The sequence below is a fragment of the Drosophila pseudoobscura genome, chromosome 4, assembly GCF_009870125.1.
Source record: "Drosophila pseudoobscura strain MV-25-SWS-2005 chromosome 4, UCI_Dpse_MV25, whole genome shotgun sequence".
Classification (NCBI taxonomy): Eukaryota; Metazoa; Arthropoda; class Insecta; order Diptera; family Drosophilidae; genus Drosophila; species Drosophila pseudoobscura.
The window spans coordinates 21,062,900-21,084,379 of NC_046681.1; the positions used below are offsets into that span (position 1 = coordinate 21,062,900).

The 21,480-nt window shown below is 37.9% G+C and overlaps 1 protein-coding gene across 8 annotated transcripts in view; it reads right to left on the minus strand.

Moving 5' to 3' along the window:
• The window catches only part of bun (TSC22 domain family member bunched), a 118,593-nt gene that overhangs the window by 70,261 nt on the left and 26,852 nt on the right, over positions 1 to 21,480 (minus strand). For 5 of the 8 annotated variants that reach the window (XM_033379259.1, XM_033379260.1, XM_033379261.1 and 2 more), the window contains one exon: positions 8,194 to 8,931. The exons of 2 other annotated variants lie outside the window; for them this stretch is intronic. In XM_033379259.1, coding sequence (XP_033235150.1) covers positions 8,194 to 8,931 — 738 coding nt within the window. Of the gene's footprint in view, positions 1 to 3,009; positions 3,052 to 8,193; positions 8,932 to 21,480 lie in introns of all 8 variants that reach the window. One more of the 8 variants, XM_033379264.1, reaches the window with a different exon arrangement.

Consider the following 21,480-nt stretch of genomic DNA (forward strand, 5'->3'; position numbering starts at 1 on the left):
ACGTTATTAGCTGCCCCCCTCTTGGACGGTGGGGCGCGTCCTCTCTGTGGGTGGGCGCCGTCGTGTGTAACCCGAAACCATAATGAACTTAAAGATTCTAGAAAATGTAGTTGTCGACCACATTTTGGGGTTTCTTTTGCCACATACTTGTGGGTGGGTCTCCCCCCAAAAGGTGGCTTAAACTGTCTCACCTTTCTTGGTACCCCACCCCTAGCAGCCCCCTGTTGACGGCTCATTAGCCAGGCCAAATAAACGCTGCTAAATGGCTGCAAACAGAATCTGCTTTTGCTCGGCTTCTGTTTAACATTTGCCACGTGGCTGACTGGGAAGCTCCCTATGGACTGGAAAGGGGGAAAAATAATTACAATTTTAGCTTTTCCCTTGGTCAACAGGGGTCAAAAGAAAATGAAATATCTTTTGGGGGGAGATATATTAATGGTTTTCTGGGTTTAATTTAACATCTGGCTTTTCTTTTTTGCTTTCTGCTAGAAGGTATTAAAACCGATAAACAATAACGCAAAAAAATCGATTAAAAATTACCAGTAAAATCCCCCATCGAAGAGTCTTTGATATGAAACGATAACATAAATAATTCTCAATTATAATCGATATATATATAATTGTAAGGATGAAATGCTTTTCGTATTGATAAGCCTCAAAGATTTGTTGAATCCATACCAACACCGAGGAGGATCGTTGATTCAAAGCTGAAAATCCAACAAAGCCCAGAAGATCACAACGATTTCCTACTACACAAACACCTTCTACCGATCTAGCACCTACTTTGACGTTTCACAATCACAATTCAAAGCAGTTTTCATCCCACACCTCCACCACTCGAGCACCTGGCTCTACCCCAAAGACCTTGAATCTCATACGATCCGATCGTTCTGAGCTGCATACAAAGTTGCGGCTCTCGGATCACTATCAACTATCAACTGATTCTAAAGTTCAATCGGAATCTAACAAGATGATGCATGCAGGCACGCCTCGTAGTTCTCTTAATTGCGGACACTGTGTTTATGCAACCACGCCATATCCCATCAAGAAATATTCTAGGGGAAACACAATACGATACACAAAGCGCGGTAATTAAAGTAATTAAAAGCCAGCAACGTTAATCGATGCGGCAAAGGCAACAGACGGCAAAGCCGCAAAGAAACCACAATAAAAGTGAAATTTGACATGCCCCACACGATATATCAAAAAATGTACGGCAATTTAAGTGAATCGATATAGAGAGGGAGGATCTTGTAGTTGGAGGAACCCAAAGGTAGAGAACTAAAACCAAAAAAAGAACCATTCACGTGTGAACGTGGAAGGAGAAGGGCTGGCTAGAAGAAAATTATAGAATTCGTGTAAAACTATTTCTCCATTTTTGTGTATTTTATTTTTGAATAAAGACACAATAATAGCAAAATGTGTAACGAGCAACACAGAAATGATACAATGAGCAAACATTTCATGCGCTCATGCCTTGACTTCGTGGCAAAGCCACTCTTTCGTAGCTCTCTTAAACTCCCGGCTGTCATGGATTTCGTAGACAGCCTTCTGCCAAAATGCTTGGGCATTCGGTGACCTTCTATTGAATCCTCCCTCGCTGTAAGAGGAGCTGCCATTGTTGAGGTTTTGCACTTTAATAAAATATGGCATTGGGGCACACACGTGTCCGTTAGTCAGTGCATTTTCCATGCCATGCCCCCCCACCCCTTTGGGGCTCACACAATAGACACTTTAAGTGGCAGCCATTTAAATATAATTTGCCGCACATTGCAATGCAAAAATAGAATAAACCAAACTGTATCTACAGCTAAAGGTTTGCCTGTGGCTGGTGGGGGGATAGGGTACAAAATTAACGATTTCCAGTGAACGAACAAACGACGAACGATGGTGGTGCCAGACATTATGGCGTCGACATTCAGCTCTCGTTGTGTGTCTTTCTCTATGGCTTAATGTCTCCTCCCCTCTGTCGTCTTGTCAACGCTGTCTTTGCCCTGTCCATGTCCATGTCTATGTCTATTCCTATTCCTATTCCTAATGCTAATGTAATCACATCGATTAGTATGTGCTGTTGGGCCTCGACAGTTAAGGTTCTTCTTCCACTTCCTTATGGACTCAATTTATGGTTATTATAGTTCATGAACTGTCTGTAAAGGGCCAGGGACCATGGCTTTGGCCTAAAGTCCAAGCCATTAACGCGAATATGGCGCAAATAATTTACATTTTTAAGGCGTCTTTTAATTTGATTGATATCTATTTAATTAGAGGCAAACAAAAGTTTACAAAATTCAAATAAAAACCTATTTTCAATGACTTTTGCACAAAATTATTCAACTTTTTTCTTGGCCATGATTTTTGTAAATTTTTTATTTTTTAGAGATGATTTTTGCAATGTTACGCTTTTGAATTGCAAATGATTTTTGCTTTTTTATTATTTATGGGCGGGCATTGCGAAAAGTTTTGCCACTTGATTGGATTATAATTGGTCAGGGCGATTAAAAATAATTTTAATTGAAACTTTTATGGGAGTTTTTTGTAGAGTTAAAAATACACCTTTTGGGATGGATATCTAGGGATAGATATGGGACCAAGCAATACCAAGCCGAAGCTTGTTACGAGCAGGTTCCTAGCAGAAATGGTACCATCCGATGGGCCCTGCCGCATGACGCGCTATACGAAGCAATCGCATACAAGCAGTAAAGGATAGAAGTTAGACCGACGGTAGTATTTTGGTCTTCCGTTGGAAAAAGTAACCTCCAATGGCTCATTGGACATGGTCTCAATCCATTTGTTTTCAAACAAATGTGTGTCTGTTCTCTTATTGGAAATAAGTGCAGGGAATCGTCCTTTATTCGCATCATTCGACGAATGTCCACAGTGGTCTAAGGTGCAATTTCTCCATCTATTTACTTATATCTTTCACTCTTTCAACAAGAGTGCCTTAGTATTACAGGCATAATTTTTAGGACCAAATTTTAATTAAATTTGTATAGATTTTTCATAGCTTACCCCTCAGTTCCGCAAGGAGATTGTAAAATAAGTTTGACATACCTGAAAATCAGAGAATAATTGCTTCAGTTAGTACAAATTTCAAAGGTTTAGATAAAAGGCCTATGAATTGTGTTAAAAATAGAAATATTTGTCCGAATTGTTACAAAATATACACAAAAACCCAGACAACAATCAGCAATCAATATGTGTGCAGTGTATAAAAATAAAATGTGAAAATGTGTAAAAAGATAAATAAAAATAAACATTAAGCCCACAAATCATCGATCGTGTAGGCAATAATTTGAAATGACTTGACAAGATATACTTATGTGAAGAAAGAGTACAATAAATAAGGGGTTATTTTTTTGTGGTGCAGGCAAAAGTGGGCGACGCCGCGAAGAATGATCTCAGAGATGAAGATGAAGTGTGCCACAAGAATGCCTTCTCCTCCTCCTCCTCCACCGCATTCTCTCAAGTGGCCAAAGCAAACACAATGGCGAAGGAGAGAGAAATCTTCGGGCCAGACGGCCAAAAAGTAAACAAGAAGAATCTGCCGCCTCAAGAGAGATCTCCTTCTTAGCCAACATCCATTACACTTGGCCATAAAGAGACCTCTCGCCTCAACAATGGCCCCGGCCTAAACCATTTCCATAAGATAATTGTTTTTTTCTGGTGTGTTCGGAATAGACTTTGGGATACACTTTTAAGGGGGGTATTAGGAATCATATAGGCATAGAAACTGGAGTGGTATCTGATTGTCGAGCCACGTGTACTTCAACTTTTGTTGCACTATTATCGATTTTTGTCCATTTTTTCTATAGAAATTAGTCTCTGTTTGAGAAAGATCTGCCTGAAATATTTTGATATTACTGCCACGAGCTGAACAAAAAACAAGTCAAAAAACAAGCTCATTTTGAGGAAAATTCTCATACTTTTATACCAAATTTTTCTGAATTTTTACATTAAATTATTTCTATCATTTCTACAAAATTTCGACCCTCATCTCCATTCTATCCTTATCTAGAAGTATTCCACACAAACCCCACTACCTGTAGATTCTGAAAATCGGCAACGATCCATCGTCAAAGTGTATCCAAAGCTTCGGCTCAAGGCCCATGGCCTTCCTTTCTTCCTTCCTTTTTTTTGTGTTATTTTTCTTTACTTAAATATTATTTTTGGCATGTTTTGCGGCTTTTTTTGGTGCGGTTTTTGCTTGCCTTTTTTTACTCTTTTTTTTGGGATTTTGTTTTGTTTTTTGGGCATTGTGTTTTGGTCTGTTGGCTGCAAGCATTTTGTGCCAAAAATAAATGCTGACATCATCCGCAGCGGCAGCCACAGCCGCCACAAACGTCGACAATGAATCGAGAGCTCACTTTTATTTATGGGTGGGGAACGAAGGCGAAGAGGGAGGAACCAAACACACACTCAAAATGTTGTACATTTCTCTCCCTCTCCCTCTCCCTCTCCCTCTCTCTCTTTGAGTGAGATAAAGCCAAAGTTCTTGGGAGATGATGCCTAATTGAAATTCTAATTGGTTTGGGGAGAAGTCGGGAGTCCACTCCATGCCATCCCATCCCATCCCATTCCTCCCTTCGACTATAAAGGAGGGAGAGTCCCCCCACTGCCGGGAGGGAGAGTCCAGAGTCCTCTCCGGATTGTTGACCTTGAACTTGAGTGAGTGTGTTTTTCCCCCCTCCCTTAGATAAGCCTTGGAACTGAAAGCCAGTCAAACATCTTCTCCTTCTTGTGCATTTTTGGCATTTCTGTTGCTGGCCTTTTTGGTTTTGAGTGCATTTGCATTGCATCTTTGCGGATGACGATAATAAAGAGATGACGATAAAAGAACTGGCGTTTTTTGTGGCTTTTGGGACTGTACTTCGGCTACAGGAAGGAAAGTTAAGCGGGATACTTGTGGGTACAGAATAATATCTCTTGAGGTTTCACAAGTTTAAAGAGAGTTTAATTCAATGATCCTTCTTGGGCTGCATAAAGTGTTGATAAAAATAATTGATTTAATAACAGCATTGATAGAAGGAAATATAGTATTTAGATTCGAGTTCGAATATTTTACTTATTAAAATCTTATGTTCATCACAATCTAGAATGGGTTTTAACATAGATTGAGAAACTAATAAAAATATATACATAGATTGCATAGATTTTACAGCATCATAATGTTCTAATTGTTCCTATACCTTTTTTAAAATGATAAATCTCTGTTTTATTCGCTCTATTTTATTTTTCGTATTGAAAAATTCTTTAATTTAACTGGATTTTTCATTAATCTTTTTATTCATCAAAACGAAATACCTATATAAATTGTTGTGATTGAAGAAACAAATATGTACAGTAACTATCTTTTGTATCTAAGTGTCGAGGCACGTGTTCCCTAGTAATCCCTATGGAAAATCTCTCAAAACAGCAGGAAATTGAAAATTAAAGGCTATGCCCATACTGAATGTTGTTTTTAGGGAATATGTTCTTTAGTACAGAATATTTCCACCATGTAAAATAGTATCCCAGGGTTTAAAAGATCTTTTGAAAACAAAAGTCTCATTAGTTTACGATTAGTTTCAAATAAAACTTGTATTTTATTATTTGTATGGTATTTTATCAACTTTCTGCGGCTCTGATCTATTAGAGGGGGGAACTCACACTTATATCAATCAAGTTCCAAAAGAAGAACATGCAATCATTAATGATTCATTCTCTACACTATCTCCTCATTAGATAACAAATGCAAACCAACCAAATTTGTCTGCGAGTTATCTGCCCAGACAGTAACCCAACCAATGATAACCTTTTGAGTGGAATATGCCCCTCTACAGGAAATTATTCTGAACAACTCCAATTGAAGACGAAGTATGCTCATATCATATCCATTACTCTTTTTCCATTTGTCTTTAAACTTATGATATTGTATGTGAGTCACGTGAAACGAGCAATGAATGAGGCTTTTGCCCTCTCCCGACTTTAAAATAGTTTTGTGTATTTGGAGCTCCACTTACACCAAAAACAATTTAACTTCTTGCGTTTTCCTCAGAACCCCAAAGATAAATTCCTTTAGAGAAGTTTTTGACATTTATAGAAATATTTTGCGACTCACCAAACTTATGGTACTGTCTCTCTCTCTCTCTCTCTTTGAGGCCTGAATATAATGCGCCATTTCTTAACAAAGCCTCGCCTTTGTGGGGGGCTATATTTTGTGGGGTGGCTGGAGCAGAAGACCCCCAAAGACCCTTTTGCCCCTTTTTTTTTTGCGCAGTTTGGTGGCAGAAATTGCGTTGTGGCCACCTAAAGAAATTGCTTTTTTATTGCTTATGAGGCAACAAATACTAACGCATCATCGTACCATAATCATCATCATCATCATCATCATCGGGCGGGAACATGGAACATGGGAACATCAGCGAATAAATGCACGAAACACGAAGGCGAGAATTACAAGAGAAGTCAAGTTTAGGAATGACATCATGCCCATTCCCATTCCGATTCCCAAACCCAAACCCGATTCCGATCCAAAGTCAAATTCGCACAAAGCTTTTCAATGCGTTGAATAAAGTTGATTGAATAAAATAGTTTGTGGAGAGCAGGGGTACAACGCATAAGAGGGGGCAGAGGGAACGTCCACGTCCTTCCTTCGGACAAATTGGATTTTTTTATAATTAAGCAAAAGAGGAAATAAAAAGAAGAAGACCTTAAGGGCTTTTGCGAGTCGGGTTATAAATGGCTTTGGCCCACGGAAAGGATGCATTTTGAGATTGCTTCATGAATCACCCTGACGAATGACGCAACGCGATTTGAAGGTTGAAGGCAGAACGATTAAATCATCTTGAAATAAAATGGAATCAGAAATCGCAAATCAGAGAGCCATTCATGTGGATGAATGGAGAGTTTGAGTCAGAGTAAAAATTATACTAAACGATAATAATACTCAAGGACTGTGGCATCAGAAATTGTTTAAGATAGATCAGATCTACTTGATTGCAGAAACACATTGCAATCGGCTCATTACTATAGCCAGAATGAACCAAAACTTGGCATTTGACTGTTTGAACACCTGGCTTTCGATTAATTAATTAATGTAATACCTAGAGAAGCGCTTTTTTGAAGTCATATGAATAAACAGGTCCAGTTTCGATATATTCACCAAACAAATTTGTTTCAATCAGTACAAATCTGGGGATATCATAGAGGGATATCTGGTCCCATTAGATCCTCCAACTTTCTTGTTCCCTAAGCTTCGATTCGACTCTACTGTAACCCTAGTACATTCCACTCCCAAAGCCTTTCAAATGAGTCTGCTTTTAAGCATTTAGGAAATTAAAAGTATGAAAATGTCAACTGGAAACCAAAATTGTACTTTTGTATCTGTTGCGTATGTACATTTAATGAAAGGAAAGCAAGTTATTTTTATAGAATATTTAAATCGTGAAATTTTTGTGTGTTCCTTTTTTAATTTTCCTACAATTTTGTATTTTCTTTTTTAAAGTACTAATTTGAATTTATGTTTTTAGACATGTATAATAATTAAAAAAAAAAATAACAATAATAAAATAACATAATGGTAATAACATTTTTAATTTGGTGATATTTTATAATATTTTTCTAAATTGGTATTTTGTAATTTTGTAAATAATTTGTTAGTTTTAATATTACTTTTTATTAATTTTTAAATTAAATTGTTAAAATTTTAAAGTTTATTTTGTTTTTGTAGTTTGTTTAAATTAAAAAAACAAAAAATTTATCGAATTTTTGTATTTTAATAATAATTTCATGCTGCAATATTTCACCATCGCATGTTAAATCGTAAATCATGCTTTACCATTTCTAGCGTCAAAAATTGTTTTTTTTTTAGTAGGCATAATTATTTGTAGAATCTTTTAACCAACTCTGACATCAAGGACAAGTTCTAAGGGGAAGGGGTTTGTTTAGGTGTAAATATGTGTGTTTACAATGGAGTTTTTAGGGTTATCGTGCAACATGTAAGTCAGCCCAAAGCACACACAAAGACACAAAGAGACAAAGCAACGTGCAACAGCCCAAGAGACAAGCAGTTAGACACATCCAAGACAGAAAGAGAGACACAGACAGATAGTAGGATATAGGAAAAGAATAAGACAGTTACGGAAACATAGAAGACATAGAAAACAGAGCCCGCAACCAGAGAGTGGAGGAGGAAAAGAGTCAACCAGCACCGACCTGTTGACTCCAGTGGATTTTGTGGTATCCCCCAAGATGGAGCCGGAAACGGATGCGGATGCCGTGGCAGCTGCAGCCACGGCGGCAAAAACCGTGGCACATTCCAGCGGCGAACGGGAACGTCGCTCTGCATGGGGAACTTGCAAGTGATGGAAGGCAGGATCATAGCTGAGGGATCTGCGCGATGGATGGGCAGAGGCGGCGGCAACAGTGGCGGCAGCAGGATGAAGGCCTGGGTGTCCGGGTGTATGGACGGGTGAGGATAGAGTTGTGTCCGGCGAGCTGGCATAGAACGGCGAGTAGGGATGGGCATAGATCAAGGGACTGGCACTGAACGCCGCCATGTAGTTGACGCCCGACGAGCCGATCCTCGGCTGATGGTGCTGCGGACTGTTGCCGGCACTATTCGGTATCGGTATGGATCGGCTCGCCCTCTGACTGTATATCGTGGGCGAGAACTGATCGATGGCCTCCTCATAGTCCTCATCGGCGGCACTGGCACTGGCATTATTCGGCATCGTGTACAGATTCGTGTCGCTCGTAACCCGCGCCGCATTCGTGGGCCACAGCGACTCGTCCACACAGAACGAACTCCGACCCGAATGCGATTTGTTATAGTAATACAGGTGCGGATTCAGTCGATGGCCGGAGGCGGCGGCATCGTGGGGTCCTCCTATATGGGGATTGCTAAAGGCCCTCTTCCGATTGCTGTTGGCGTTCGACGAGGCGGGTATAAAGCTGGGTTTTCGGATTTTGGCATAAAACAGTGTTGCAAAAGGCGCGCAAGAAAATCAAAAAAGTAAACAAAAATAGAAAAAAAAAACAAATTGGAAGTATAAGAAGTGGAAGAAGCCATAGAAGATTTATATTTTTTATTGATTTTGAATTTTGTTTTGCCGAATTTCAAATAAAAATATATTTTGTTGGATTTGGGGTGGGATGGAAGGACGGGGCTGGGGTTGGGTGGCAAGCAACTGAAGTCGATTTGATGTTGCTTTATGGTTCAGTGATCAAAGTCGTGATTTGAAAGGGAACAGTGATCGAGGGGGGGAGGAGCGATCGGGCAATGAAATATCGATAGTTTTTCCAATTCTTTTTGATTTGTTAAACAATTTAGGGGAATGCAATTTTAACTGAAAAAATTGTTGAATGAAATGTATACTTGAATTCCATTTTGAATAATCAAAAATACACAAATATGATACCTAAAATATTGGATTTAAATATGCCAAAAATCTTTCTATGCTCATTCAATCGCAGATACAAAAACATAATTTTGCATAATTTCTCAATCAAAAATATATGAAAAATTCCAACTCTATTTCCACTTTATTTTCCAGCAGAGAAAAAAAAAACAGGGAAATTGAGTGGATTATGCAACATTTGCAGCAACGTGTCGATGCGCTCCAGTTCTCGTCATAAACAACCCACTGGGGGAGAGTGCAACATCAACTACTGCCGCTGCTGCTGGGGCAGATGATGGATGTGGCATGCCCCATGCAATTTATGCGTTGAAAATGGAAAAATAGCAACACAACAAAAAAAAATCATAGAAAATTGTCAATTACTTTGTTGCACATTCAGTGGGTGGAGCAGAAGGCAGGCGCACTTAGAACAGCCAATTAATTTTCTCAAAAAGTGCCAAGAAAGGCAAAAAAAAAAAACAAAAAAAAAACATTTCCTCTCCGCTCCGTTTGATCTGTGACGACAACGCACGACAACTTCATTTTGGTCCACTCTTCTTCCTTATTGCCAGTGCCCCAAAAAATATTTCAACGCATAAATTAAATGCAACAAGGCATGGAGCAGGGAGGGGGGGGGGGCCACCAGTAGCCAAAGGGGGCTGCAGCCCACCATATTCTTCAGATTCGATGGTGCTGCTGCTTTTTCCAGGTCTTCTTCGAGAGACACATATCCGGGTCTAAGCGACAAGAGTAATGGGGAAATAGGAGCATCAGCAAGAGAGAGAGCGAGCGAGCGAGAACAAACAGGCAGGGGCGTAGCTGGGCAATGCAAGGGGGGGTATTGCATCCAAAACCATTCCCGGTAAAAGGGGAAATTCCCGCTAAGAACCAAGCCCAAGCTTCTGGGAGCACAGCCGCCTGGGGTGTAAACACAAAGGGGGGCGGATAAACCATTCTCACCAACGCCCCTGTCAGAAGCTGCGTAGAGCCACAACGACAGACGCAAACAGCAACAACAATTGCAAGAGACTAAAACCGAAGGCAGCAGCAACAACAACAACAGCAACGCGCAGAAACAGAAGCAAAGAGAATGCAAGAAATGAAGCCAGCCGGTATTCCAAAAGGTGCCTAGGCGCAAGCAGAGGTCTCCCTCTCTCCCTCTCTCTCCGCCAACATAAAAACGAAAGTGAAACAAAAACAGCCACAATCCTCGGAGAGCTCTCTGGCAAAGGGGCTTCGGCTTGCTGTAATCAAGATCTGATTATTTATTCCTCGTAGAGCAACAACACAAAAGCCACAGCAACGCTAAGAAGAGCAAATGATGAGACAACAACAACAGCAAACAGAAGCTAACTCTTTGTTTGTGCAGCAAAGCAACAACAAGGGCATTCTGGGCTAGGATTGAGGCAGCAGCCGAGGCTTTAATACCCTTTTACATACCCCTTTAATGCCGTCATCACACATGCTTGAGTTTTTCTTTTCCCATCAAAAATTAGCAAGAAATTTCGTTGCCAAAGTTTGCCTAAAACCATCTGCCAGGGTATCAAAAAACAGCTGCATTCCAGCCGCAAAAGCAAACAACAACAAACCCAAAGCCCAAACTGTTTTTTCTGCCATTTCTTTCTCTCCCTCTCTCTCGCACTTTGTGGATCATCCTCTAAAGCCTTATTTTTTTCTTCATTTTTTTTTTGTTTTCCCAGCATTTTGTGTTTTTGTGGTTTTCCGTTTTGTGACTGCAGCAAAAGTTTTTCTTCTGAAAGTTTTGCATGTTCCCAATTTTTTGTATTTTAATTTTTAATTTCAAGTTGCAGGAAAGTTTTTAATGTGCCCCACAGTACCAACAAAAGGTTAGGCTTTTTTGAGAGTCAGAATTGCAAAAAGTAGAACGGAAATGGAAAAAGAAGGAAATTTAGAAATCATGGAAGTTTTGGTAACACTGGTTGGGTTATTGGAAGCATAAAAAATTTAGTTTAGCACTCGGAAGAAATATTTTATTAATAAAGTATTGATTTTCCCATTAAATATCAAAAAATACTCATCAGAATTCTCAGAACCTGGCTGTGTTTTGGGATTACTACAAAATAGTACCTTGACCTTCCTTACCATACTATTCAGAACCACTAAACAGACTTACTAAATCATCTCTACACTACTTGTTTGATTCACATCAAATATTAATCATATATTTTATAGAATTAATGATCATATCCTTAAAAGCCTTGTCATAAGCTGACAAATTTGTCACATTCCATTTTAATCACAGCTCCCGACTTCCGTCCACCATTTCCTTCCTTGACCACTCAAAAAAAGTTGGCTTTTCACACATCCTATGACCATTTTCCAGAGTCATCCTCTTGGGATCCTTCAAAGTACAGTATCATCCTTTCTTTTTCTTTGGCTTCTTACATAACAACAACAATAACAACAATGGAAAATTAGCATAAAATGAACAACAAAATGTGGGAAAAAAACTATGAAAAACTATGGAAAAGTGTGAGTCAAAGCGACAGCGGCAGCAGCAGTGTTTGCCACTGCAGTGTGCCACTGCTCTGTTGCATTGTTAAGGCAACAACAAATTAAATGCACATTACATGCAACTATTCCACTTCCCAAAGGCCCCCGTTCCCCTACTCCTCCTCCTCCTCCTCCTCTCTTCCTTTCAACTTTTCCTCTATGTGGCATTGTGTTTTCCACTCTTTGCTGTTGTTGTTGTTGTTACTGTTCAGTATGTCGTCCCAAAAACAAAAACAAAAAAACAGCCAACAAGGAAATAAAAGTTTTCAAAAAAGAAAAGCGAAAAAGTCATGAAAAGTCTCACTATTTTGGAGCAGGGAATTTTGTATACTCTTGCAGCGAATTCCGCTTAAGAATAGTGCAGAAACAACATGCATGCATGTGCATGATGCAGCAACATTAATGCTCGGTGGAGAGACAATCCTTTTTAATCGATTCAAGAATTTCCTCCACAAAGAAACAGAAAAATATTATGTGTAAAAACAATAAGAATATAATTTTCTGTTGTTTAAAAAGGAATTTCCTTGCTATAACTTCCAACGAAGATCCTTTCCTTCCTTGAGTTTTTCCAACTCTAAAAATTCTACTGAATTTTCCTCCACTCAAAATTTGAATACCCCTACGCTTCATTTAGGGTACACATCAAATCAGTTGTTGTTGGATGAAAATTAGGTGAATGGAGCTGCCAGGCCAAGGAAAATCCGCAGTTGATGGAGAGAGCGGGAGCCAAAACGGGAGCCCCACACGAAAACTGCGATCGCAGATAAGACAAAAAAAATAAAAATATACGTTGAAAAGAAATTTGCAGTCCGCTCAAAGATACAGATAGATAGAGAAAGGGGGCTGGGACGCGAGGGGGGGCGGTTGGGTTAACGCGGTAAATTAATCGCTTTACCGTTTTGTTTTCGCAGTTTATCGGCGAATTTTCATCGCTCAGAGACCGGCGCTGCCTTTTCGGCCACTTTTACCGCGCCAAAGCCCCAAAATTTATTTGCCAATTGTTTTTCATTTATTTCTATTTACGTAATTTCGATGTTTTTCGGTTCGGGTTTCGAGGTTTCTGTGGACTCTGTGGATTTGACAGCACAATTAGCTTGAAAGGACAGCAGAAAGGATTGCATAAGAATGCCCATAAAGAGAAAGAGACAGCGACAGAGACAGATATATAGATAGAGAGGAAGAGAAGACAACAACAAATATCAGAGTTAAGTGTGGAAATTTGTAGGAGAATGTTTATATCCGCATGGCACTGGACTTGAAATTCTAGATAAAATAATATATAGTCGAGGAATGCTTCAGAGAGATCTTCTACAGTGCACGGTAAATAGGATTTCAAAAAATCCATTAAGATCATAGATTCAAGACATTTAACTAGGTCTCAACATATTCCAAAATCTTTTAAAAACTCATTTAAATATTATTGTTCTTATTCGGATCCAATTTTGTTCCGAATGAAGGAAAAGAAACTATGGAGAGACTTTTCAATTAGCTACAAAAATCTGATGCTGCTTTTAAATGTCAACTGAAACACTTTCTTTCGAGAATGATACTTTTATCTGTTGCTGCTACTATTTGCGGCAACGTTTCCGTTTATAGTCTGACTACGAAAAACTTTTAACAAGAACTAAAATCATTTCCAGAAGTTAGACAGCTGTCACCGTTCTCTAAAACTTTGTAGTATTTTAAGATTTTGATAAGATTCCTATCGCTATAAACTTCAGACCATTTCCAGTAAAAACTTAGAAGACCTGTTGTCATGCAGATATAACCAAAATAATAATTATTGAGTTTTGGTTTCTATGCTAGATTTATTTACAAGTTAGTTGGCGACTTATGGCAGAAATTATTAAGATGCATGGACAGAGCAGGACAGATAGAGTGATAGATAGAAAATGGAAATATGTTTCTTTGATGGGGCGGTGGGGAGCAGGTTGATAGAGTACTCACGCACTTACAAAAAGTATAGGACGGGCGACATTTGATTCATTTGGCTTACCTGGAAATAAAAGAGAGGGTAAATTGATTAGTTAGTTGTATGTATTTATATAAGAAGAATATTTGTGGCTTGTGTTCCTTCAATTCGAATTTCTAAAAGATCACTGCTTGATAGGCGTTAAACACATATAAACTGCTTGCTTTCCCACATTTCTACTTCGCCCAAGACTCGCTAGAGGGCGCATGTTATCTCACTGCTTGATTGAAATTCTTTTCAAAATTATTGTTCACTGCTTGCATTGTTTTCACTGAGAAGAGCAGTGTTTACTGCTTTCTCGAAGTTTAGTTTTTGAGCTGCTCGCAGTTGAACATACCAAGCAAATGCACAATGATACTCAAACTGTAGCAGGTGGCTCTGCTGTGCAGTTTTATTGTAGACAGTATGTACAGGAAGGAGATGTAGTTAGAAATAGTGTCAAATGTAGGTATGGTATGTAGACTGTGTGTAAAATGTCTTGTAGGGAAAAGACGTATGTGGAAGGTAAGGAAGCTATAAAATTTAAATTAAAGACATTCTTCAAGACCGAATAAAATTGATAGTAAGAAAAATGTACAGCTGCCAAGAATATTTTGAATAATACACTGTATGTAATAAATTTTAATGGTCATTGATACAAATCTTTGTCTGTAGAATACTCTACATGTAGCAATTGGAGTCCACAAGAGTACATGGATATAGATGGAGTTAAAATTTAAATTATGTAAATAACATTTATGTGGAGTCGCACTTAGAATCCACACTCCACATGATAACTGCTTGATTTCTGTTACTAATTCCCATATTTGAAAATCTGTTAAGAATTTGTCAATAAAATATATAGGTATTTGAAAGAAAATGTCTGGCAAAAAAACGATAAAACCGAAACGCAAAAAATGTGTTTGACGTTTTGTTGTTGTCGCCGTTTGAGACGCTTCAGCTGCTGCTGTTTTTCTCTTTCTCCCTTTCAGTCTCTGCGCAGCAGCAGCGAAAAATGACAACAAATACAAACAAGGCGATAATGTGCAATGCACAAAAGCGATCAATAACAAAAAAAAAAACAAAACAAAGAGGGTAAGGAGAGGAGAGGAGGAGAAGCAGTAACAATAACAAAACAAAACAGACGGAACGATAGAATGCAATTAGAAGACGTACAAATGTGCAAAAGGTGGAAAACGATACAGTTTAAGAATGAGAGAGCGAGAGGGAGAGAGAGAGAGAGAATTACTCACGTGTGTAACAGGCAGCAAAAACCTTGTAAGCGAGAGGGGGAGCAAAGAGAGCCGCCACGAGTGATAAGCAGTGCAATGAGAGCAAAGAACTTACTATCGATCTCTCTCTCTCTCTCTCTCTTGCTGTCTTTCTCTCTGCTTTACTGATTGTCGCATTTTGTTTTGTTTTTGTCATGCATTGTTGCTCTCTCTTTCCCTCCCTTCTGCTCCAACTCTCTCTCTCAGTATAGCTGTCTCTTTCTCTATTAAAAATAGCAATTTGCGCACTATTTTTAAATGTTTTGAAAATTGTTTAATTTATTTTGTTTTTTTTTTTGTTTTGTTGTCCGCTTCGGTTTGTTGTTGCTGTCAATCACAGCAAAAGGCAAATAGAAACAAGCGACCCAAAAGGTACCCTATTTTGTGGAATAACAATATTTTTTTAATTGGAAATTTAATTTAAATTATTTAAGGGCTTTACGGAACATATTCGACTTTCTGTGGCTATTTCTAGAAACCCGTTTTCCATTTTTTTTAGCGGAAATTAATTATACAATCGCGTGGATTTTTAATAGAATATTATATAATGCCTGCTCTTTGCCTAATGCCCTCTACTGTCTCCTAAAATCTTGATAAAACTCCCAGTAGTAAAGAAACAGAAAAAGGAGAAAGCTGATAGTAAAGTCTTTTCAGATCTTGATGAATTCCTATAAATTGATAGATAAGATATACCTTTTTAGCTCTACCAAAATTTGGCTTCCTATCTTGAACATTGTGGCTGCCACAGTTTTTTTCTGAATTCGAAAAAAAATTCATACTGCATTTCCAAAGAAATCAGAAAAGCTATCAATTTAATTTAGTTCTCTAGAATTTTTAGTGTCTAAGATCTAGACGTTTATATGAATAGATTACCTTCCACAATCTGTGGAAAAATTTAAAGATAATTATTCGAGATAGAAAGCGCTTTCTTTTGCCCTACGAGTACGAGTATATACCCCCAAAGAGTAATGGGTAGACCCCCATTCTGCCAGGCAAAAGAGAATTGGCAATAGGCAGCACTCCCCCCCCTTCCCCGCCCTCTGTGGTATTCCGGGGGTTGTGCCACAACACACGCCCCTTCCGATAGATATCTCTGCCACACCGTTCTATAGTATACCATTTCGCCTAAGCGCCTTGGCGCCAACTGACAAGCGCCCAAATCTATTATATTTTCACCCCACAAAGCCTCAGACTACTGCTTAAATTTATATATATAAATATATGTACATATATTGTATATTATTCGTACTGGTGGGGGGAATTCACGTAAGACAAGCATAATCGATGGCCTGCCTGGTGCTGCTGTCTCTTATCATCACCAACAAAAAAACGTTGATAAGAAAAAGCAAAAAAAAAAGAAAGAAAGAAAGAAAGAAAAAAGAAATTAATATGAGCGTGCAGAAATGAAGCGAAATTTAATTTCCCCAATTGATAAATAAGCAAAAAAAAAAAATAAAGAAATGTGATTTCGTTTTTGCAACATTTCCGGGAAGCCTAAATGAAATATATGTAAGTACAAATATAGCATTCTGTCTGTAAAATACAGTAGAATTTTCGGAAATATATTCACTAATTTTGGGGATGGCCAGGAAGATATCCTGTGACCCTTAAAAGGTTTTGCCAGGGGCCAGAGAAAAATGTTCAATAGATGTTCAAAGTCTTTGAAATAAATTTCCCCCCGTAAAGCCTTTTGAATGGTCACTAAGTCTTAGCAAAACATTGAGTAATATATTATTTATTGATCTATTTGACAATGCGATAAAGAAATTCTTGCCTGTCCAAAAGATTATGTCATTAAATACGCAATAATTTTAAATCATTTTGATATTTATGACATTATTTTTATGCATTTTATATTTTAGAGATTTGGTTTTTTTTGTATGCAATTTTAATTGTTAAAATATAGATTTTAAAAATGTTTGAGGGCTGCAAAATCCATGAGCATTTTAATGATATAATTTTTTAATTACTTAATTTCAACAAAAACCTTATTTCGATAAAAGATTTGAATTTTCTTTGATTTATGTAGAATTTTTTATTTATTTATGTATTGCCCCGAATTTATATATCTGATAGATCTCTCTGAAATTATATATAGGACTGTGCCTTTTTATAGAACATCTATTAGATCTTTGATTGGGTTTTAATCGATGAGAATATTTCTGTGGAAATCGTAGGCTAGAAGATACTTTTGTATCCCATTCTTTAACCTCCTCCTCCTCCATCTAAATATTCTTCCTGAACATTGAACAAATCCAGCTATGAGAAAAACCTTCAGCGAGCACCCCCTTTTAAGACACAACAAAAACATTATAGATAGAAAAAAAAAACCTGACCATACCTAAAATAGAAATAAATAGATGTTCCTCCAACGGAGCCAGGAAGCCCGAGAGCCATAAAATATTTAAACAGTTGTAATATTGCAATGTTTCGCAAATTGTTTAATGGCTCGCACTCGCATTCGCAATTATTGCCCCCGCCCCCCTCCACCAGTCCGTAATAGCCATAAAAATAAGTCATTAAATGTTAAAAATAAATCAACAAAAATGTTTCCCCCAACCGATCGTTTTGCTGGCCTCCATTTACCTTTTTTAGAAGATATTCTCAATGCACTTCCCCTCTAGGAAAATTAAAGAAAATGCAATTTCCTCATTGATTTATGATTTCGCCTTTAAATTTGTAGCTCATAGACACAGACACATATCATATAGGCACGATGCTCGTTGCACGTTGCACGTTGCCCGTTGCACGTTGCACCTTGTGCGGAAACAATTTTGGCAATGACAAATTGAGCGACCGATCGCAAGGCAATGTAATATACAAAAAATAAACAAAATAATACTCAAAATAAACAGAAAGGAGGAATAAAGTCTGAATATTGTGGAGGCTGTGGGGATACTCTGTAGAGATTAGTCGTATCTCTGATGTACTCTGTGGAAAGAAGGTGAAGAAAGAAGAGATTGAAGAAGAATCATATAGAATTATCATATCTACTATATTGCAAAAAAGTATTGCGAAAAAAACAAAAACCTATCGTTCCTTAGGCTGTTTGAACACCTGGCTTTCGAACACTAATTAGTGCTAAAGCAACGAGCTTTTGAGGGCAAGCTTTCGGGATATATGGACAGACAGATCAAGTTTCGATATATAGAAACTAGAAATCGCAAGGAATATAATTTGTATAAGAAAAAATATAAAATAAATAGCAAAAGACTGAAAAAAATGTATTCCTAAAAAAAATATTGTTTTCCACCGTTTCTCGCTTTTCTTGTGCGCCCACCCCCGGCTCACTCGCTCGAGACGATGTGATTAAAATATAGGACGACCACCCAAAACCTTTTTTATAATTTTCTTTATAATAAAAGATGATTCTTTGTAGGATTCTGGAAGATATTAAATAACTATATTTTCTATCCTTCTTAGAGCCTGCCCAACACACCCCCCAAACCTGCTAGCAGGTTATACAGGGTATAATAAATTTACCGAAAGACATTGCAAAAATTCTCATTTAATTTGTATTTTTTCGATTCGCTTGCTGCCTGCCTGCCCCTGCCCCTTGCATCGTTGTCGCGTCGCTTCGCCTCGATGCAAACAATTTTATTTATTTAATTTTAATTTATTTTCTTATTCCGTTTTTCTGTTGTTGTTGTTTGGCCCCCGTCCACGACAAATGCACTCATATGTCTCTATATCGATTCTCTCCCTCCCTCTGTCTCTGTCTCTGACAAAACAATAATTAGGCAAAGTAAATAAATTAATTTCGCATTTTCGCGCGTGAAGAAAATTAATGGCAAATTAATGGAGCGTCAAGGCGTCTGCTGCTGCACCGTCGAATCGCCGAGCCATATCCATTATGGCCATAATATTCCCCCAGACAGTCCTCTCACTCAGTCATTCAATTTGCCAAGTGTTTGGTTGCATTTTAATTAGTAATTTATTAATTGGCAGTGCCAGACAGCACAAAGCTCTTGCAAAAACAACAACAACGACAACCACAACAAATGTGAATCAGAAGAAAGTGTTTAAAAGCTGATTGCAATGGAACTCTCGGTCTGTGACTCATTCGATGAGTACTTGTTGTGAAGCGAGTGCAATGATTTTCGAGATAATAGAGAACAAAGTTGGTAGAAAGATGATTGGTTTGTTTTTTTTGCTTCCAGCTTTTGTTCCACTGAGTAAGGAGTTCTTTTTCCTTTGAAGGACCATCAAAGGCCAATATTATTAGGAGGATTTTATTCAAATATTTATTGATTCATTACAAGTCTCACTGGAAGAAAACTGTGTGACTTATAAATTGATTCTTTAGCTTTTTAAACCAATTAAAAAAGTTGATATTTGACTCATTTTCAAGGAACTTTAAGACCAATCCAAATGATTATCCTCCATATTCCCAACCAATATTTATTTAATAATTTCGTTCCACTATCTCTCCCATCTACAAGTTATAGAAAGAGTTCATCCACTCTGCCCACGCCACCCACCAATGATTATAATTAACTTCCTCTGTCCCTATACGTGTGCCAGTGACTGTTCCCTCCCTCTCTCTCTCTCTCTCTCTCTCTGGGTGTGTGTGCGTGCGTGTGTGGATGCCATGTGGGCGTTGTCATCGTCGGCAAGAGTAAAACAGCTGTTGCCTGCTGATTCCACACAGCTGGTTTGTGGTCTCTCTGTTGCCGAGTCAAAAAAGAAAAAAAGGAAACAAAAAATTGGCAAACAAAGAGGAGGAGGCGCCCATAAAGGAGAGCGTTGGAGAGGGAGGCGTGTGGGGAGTTGCAGTGGGGTAGAAGCAGCAGCAATGAGTGTATGTGGCTGTGGATGATGACTAATAAACACTCATTCCACATACTCGTGTGTGCCACAAAGAGACTCCACTCCACTCTGCCAAACAAACAACAACAAACAAAACAATAAAACATGAAAGAAACACCAATTTCATTGAGAGGAGTCGAAGGTTTAGATACCCTTTTTTGGTGAAATATTTAATTGGATTTTAATGAAACTCCACAGTTATCTGTGGGAACGTATTATCATGGTATTTGTAAAGTTTCCTTGAAATATCTATCAAAATACAAGAGTTATAGCAATTTTCGTTAGATAAGGTCCTGAAACGGTTGCATTTTTTAGGCTATTCTTCACCTGCGAGCGTGTATGCCTTGGGCAGCTGAGTCGGTCTCCAGAATCGAATAAGCAACCATCTTTTTGGGTGGCTTTGGTATTCAATAAAATCTATATTCCAAAAAGTCAGGCATACCCTCGCTCTCTTAAAGGGTATCAAAAAAGGCAGCAGCTAAAAATATAAAAAAACAAACTAAAAACCGGCAAAAACGAACACCGTGCACACAGCCCCCACAGACAAAGAAAAAACCGGCTTAAAACTATCCACATAAAAAAAAAAATGGAAAAATGGCAAAAAATTATAAAAACAAATGCAAAAAAAAAAAGAAACAAAACAAATAATAATAAAAGCAACAGAAACAACAACAACAAGACAATATTGCATGGAGCTGGTGGAATTTTTTCATTTTCTTTTTAATGGCGAGCGCGAAACGATCGCCGGAGAAGTTGCAGAAAAATTATTATTATTGCTATTTCTTGAATACACAAAGAAAGATATTAAATTACGAGTAGTTGCTGGGGGGTTATTGCTGGGAAGGGAGGGGAAGTTTAATGGATTTTGGGGGAAAGGAAGAGAGTTTTAGAGGAGTTTCTGCAGAATAAACTGAAGAGCGCTTGATCATAAATCCATCAATCAAGACAGAACTTCTGCTATTTTTTGTCTATTTCTTTGGAAATGGAGAAATTTCTTGGTAGTCAGTTTTTTGATAATTTTTAAAATTATTTTTGAGGTGTGCTTAAAATTTTAAGGGAAGTTCAAAAATTAATTTTTGCAAAAATAAATACCTAAAATTAATTTATCTGAATTTAGATCACATTTCGAACCGTACTATTCTGCTTTTTTATTTGTTAAACATTTTTCAAATATGAAATATTTTTGAAATCAATTTTCGTTAATTAAAACAAACAAGCAACTAAAAATTATTTCACAAACTCATGACTAAACCACACAAAAAATTCATTTAACAAAAATACATTGTTGTTGGATGTTTTCTTGAGGGGAATTTCCCCTGATACGACTGCGTGGGAGTATGGGAAAGAAAATCTCACTCATCCGCAAAGAAAAAAATAATTCGGGCAGACAGCAGACATTTATTGCCATCGAGAATATATCAGTGGCAATTAAAATTCAGTTCCAAAAAGTTCGGCAAAGTTTTTGCACTAATTAATGGAGAGGCAAAATTTATGCAAAAAAAAATAGAGGAAAACAAGTTTGATTTGATAAGGGAATTTTTTGTGCCAAGTCATTTGG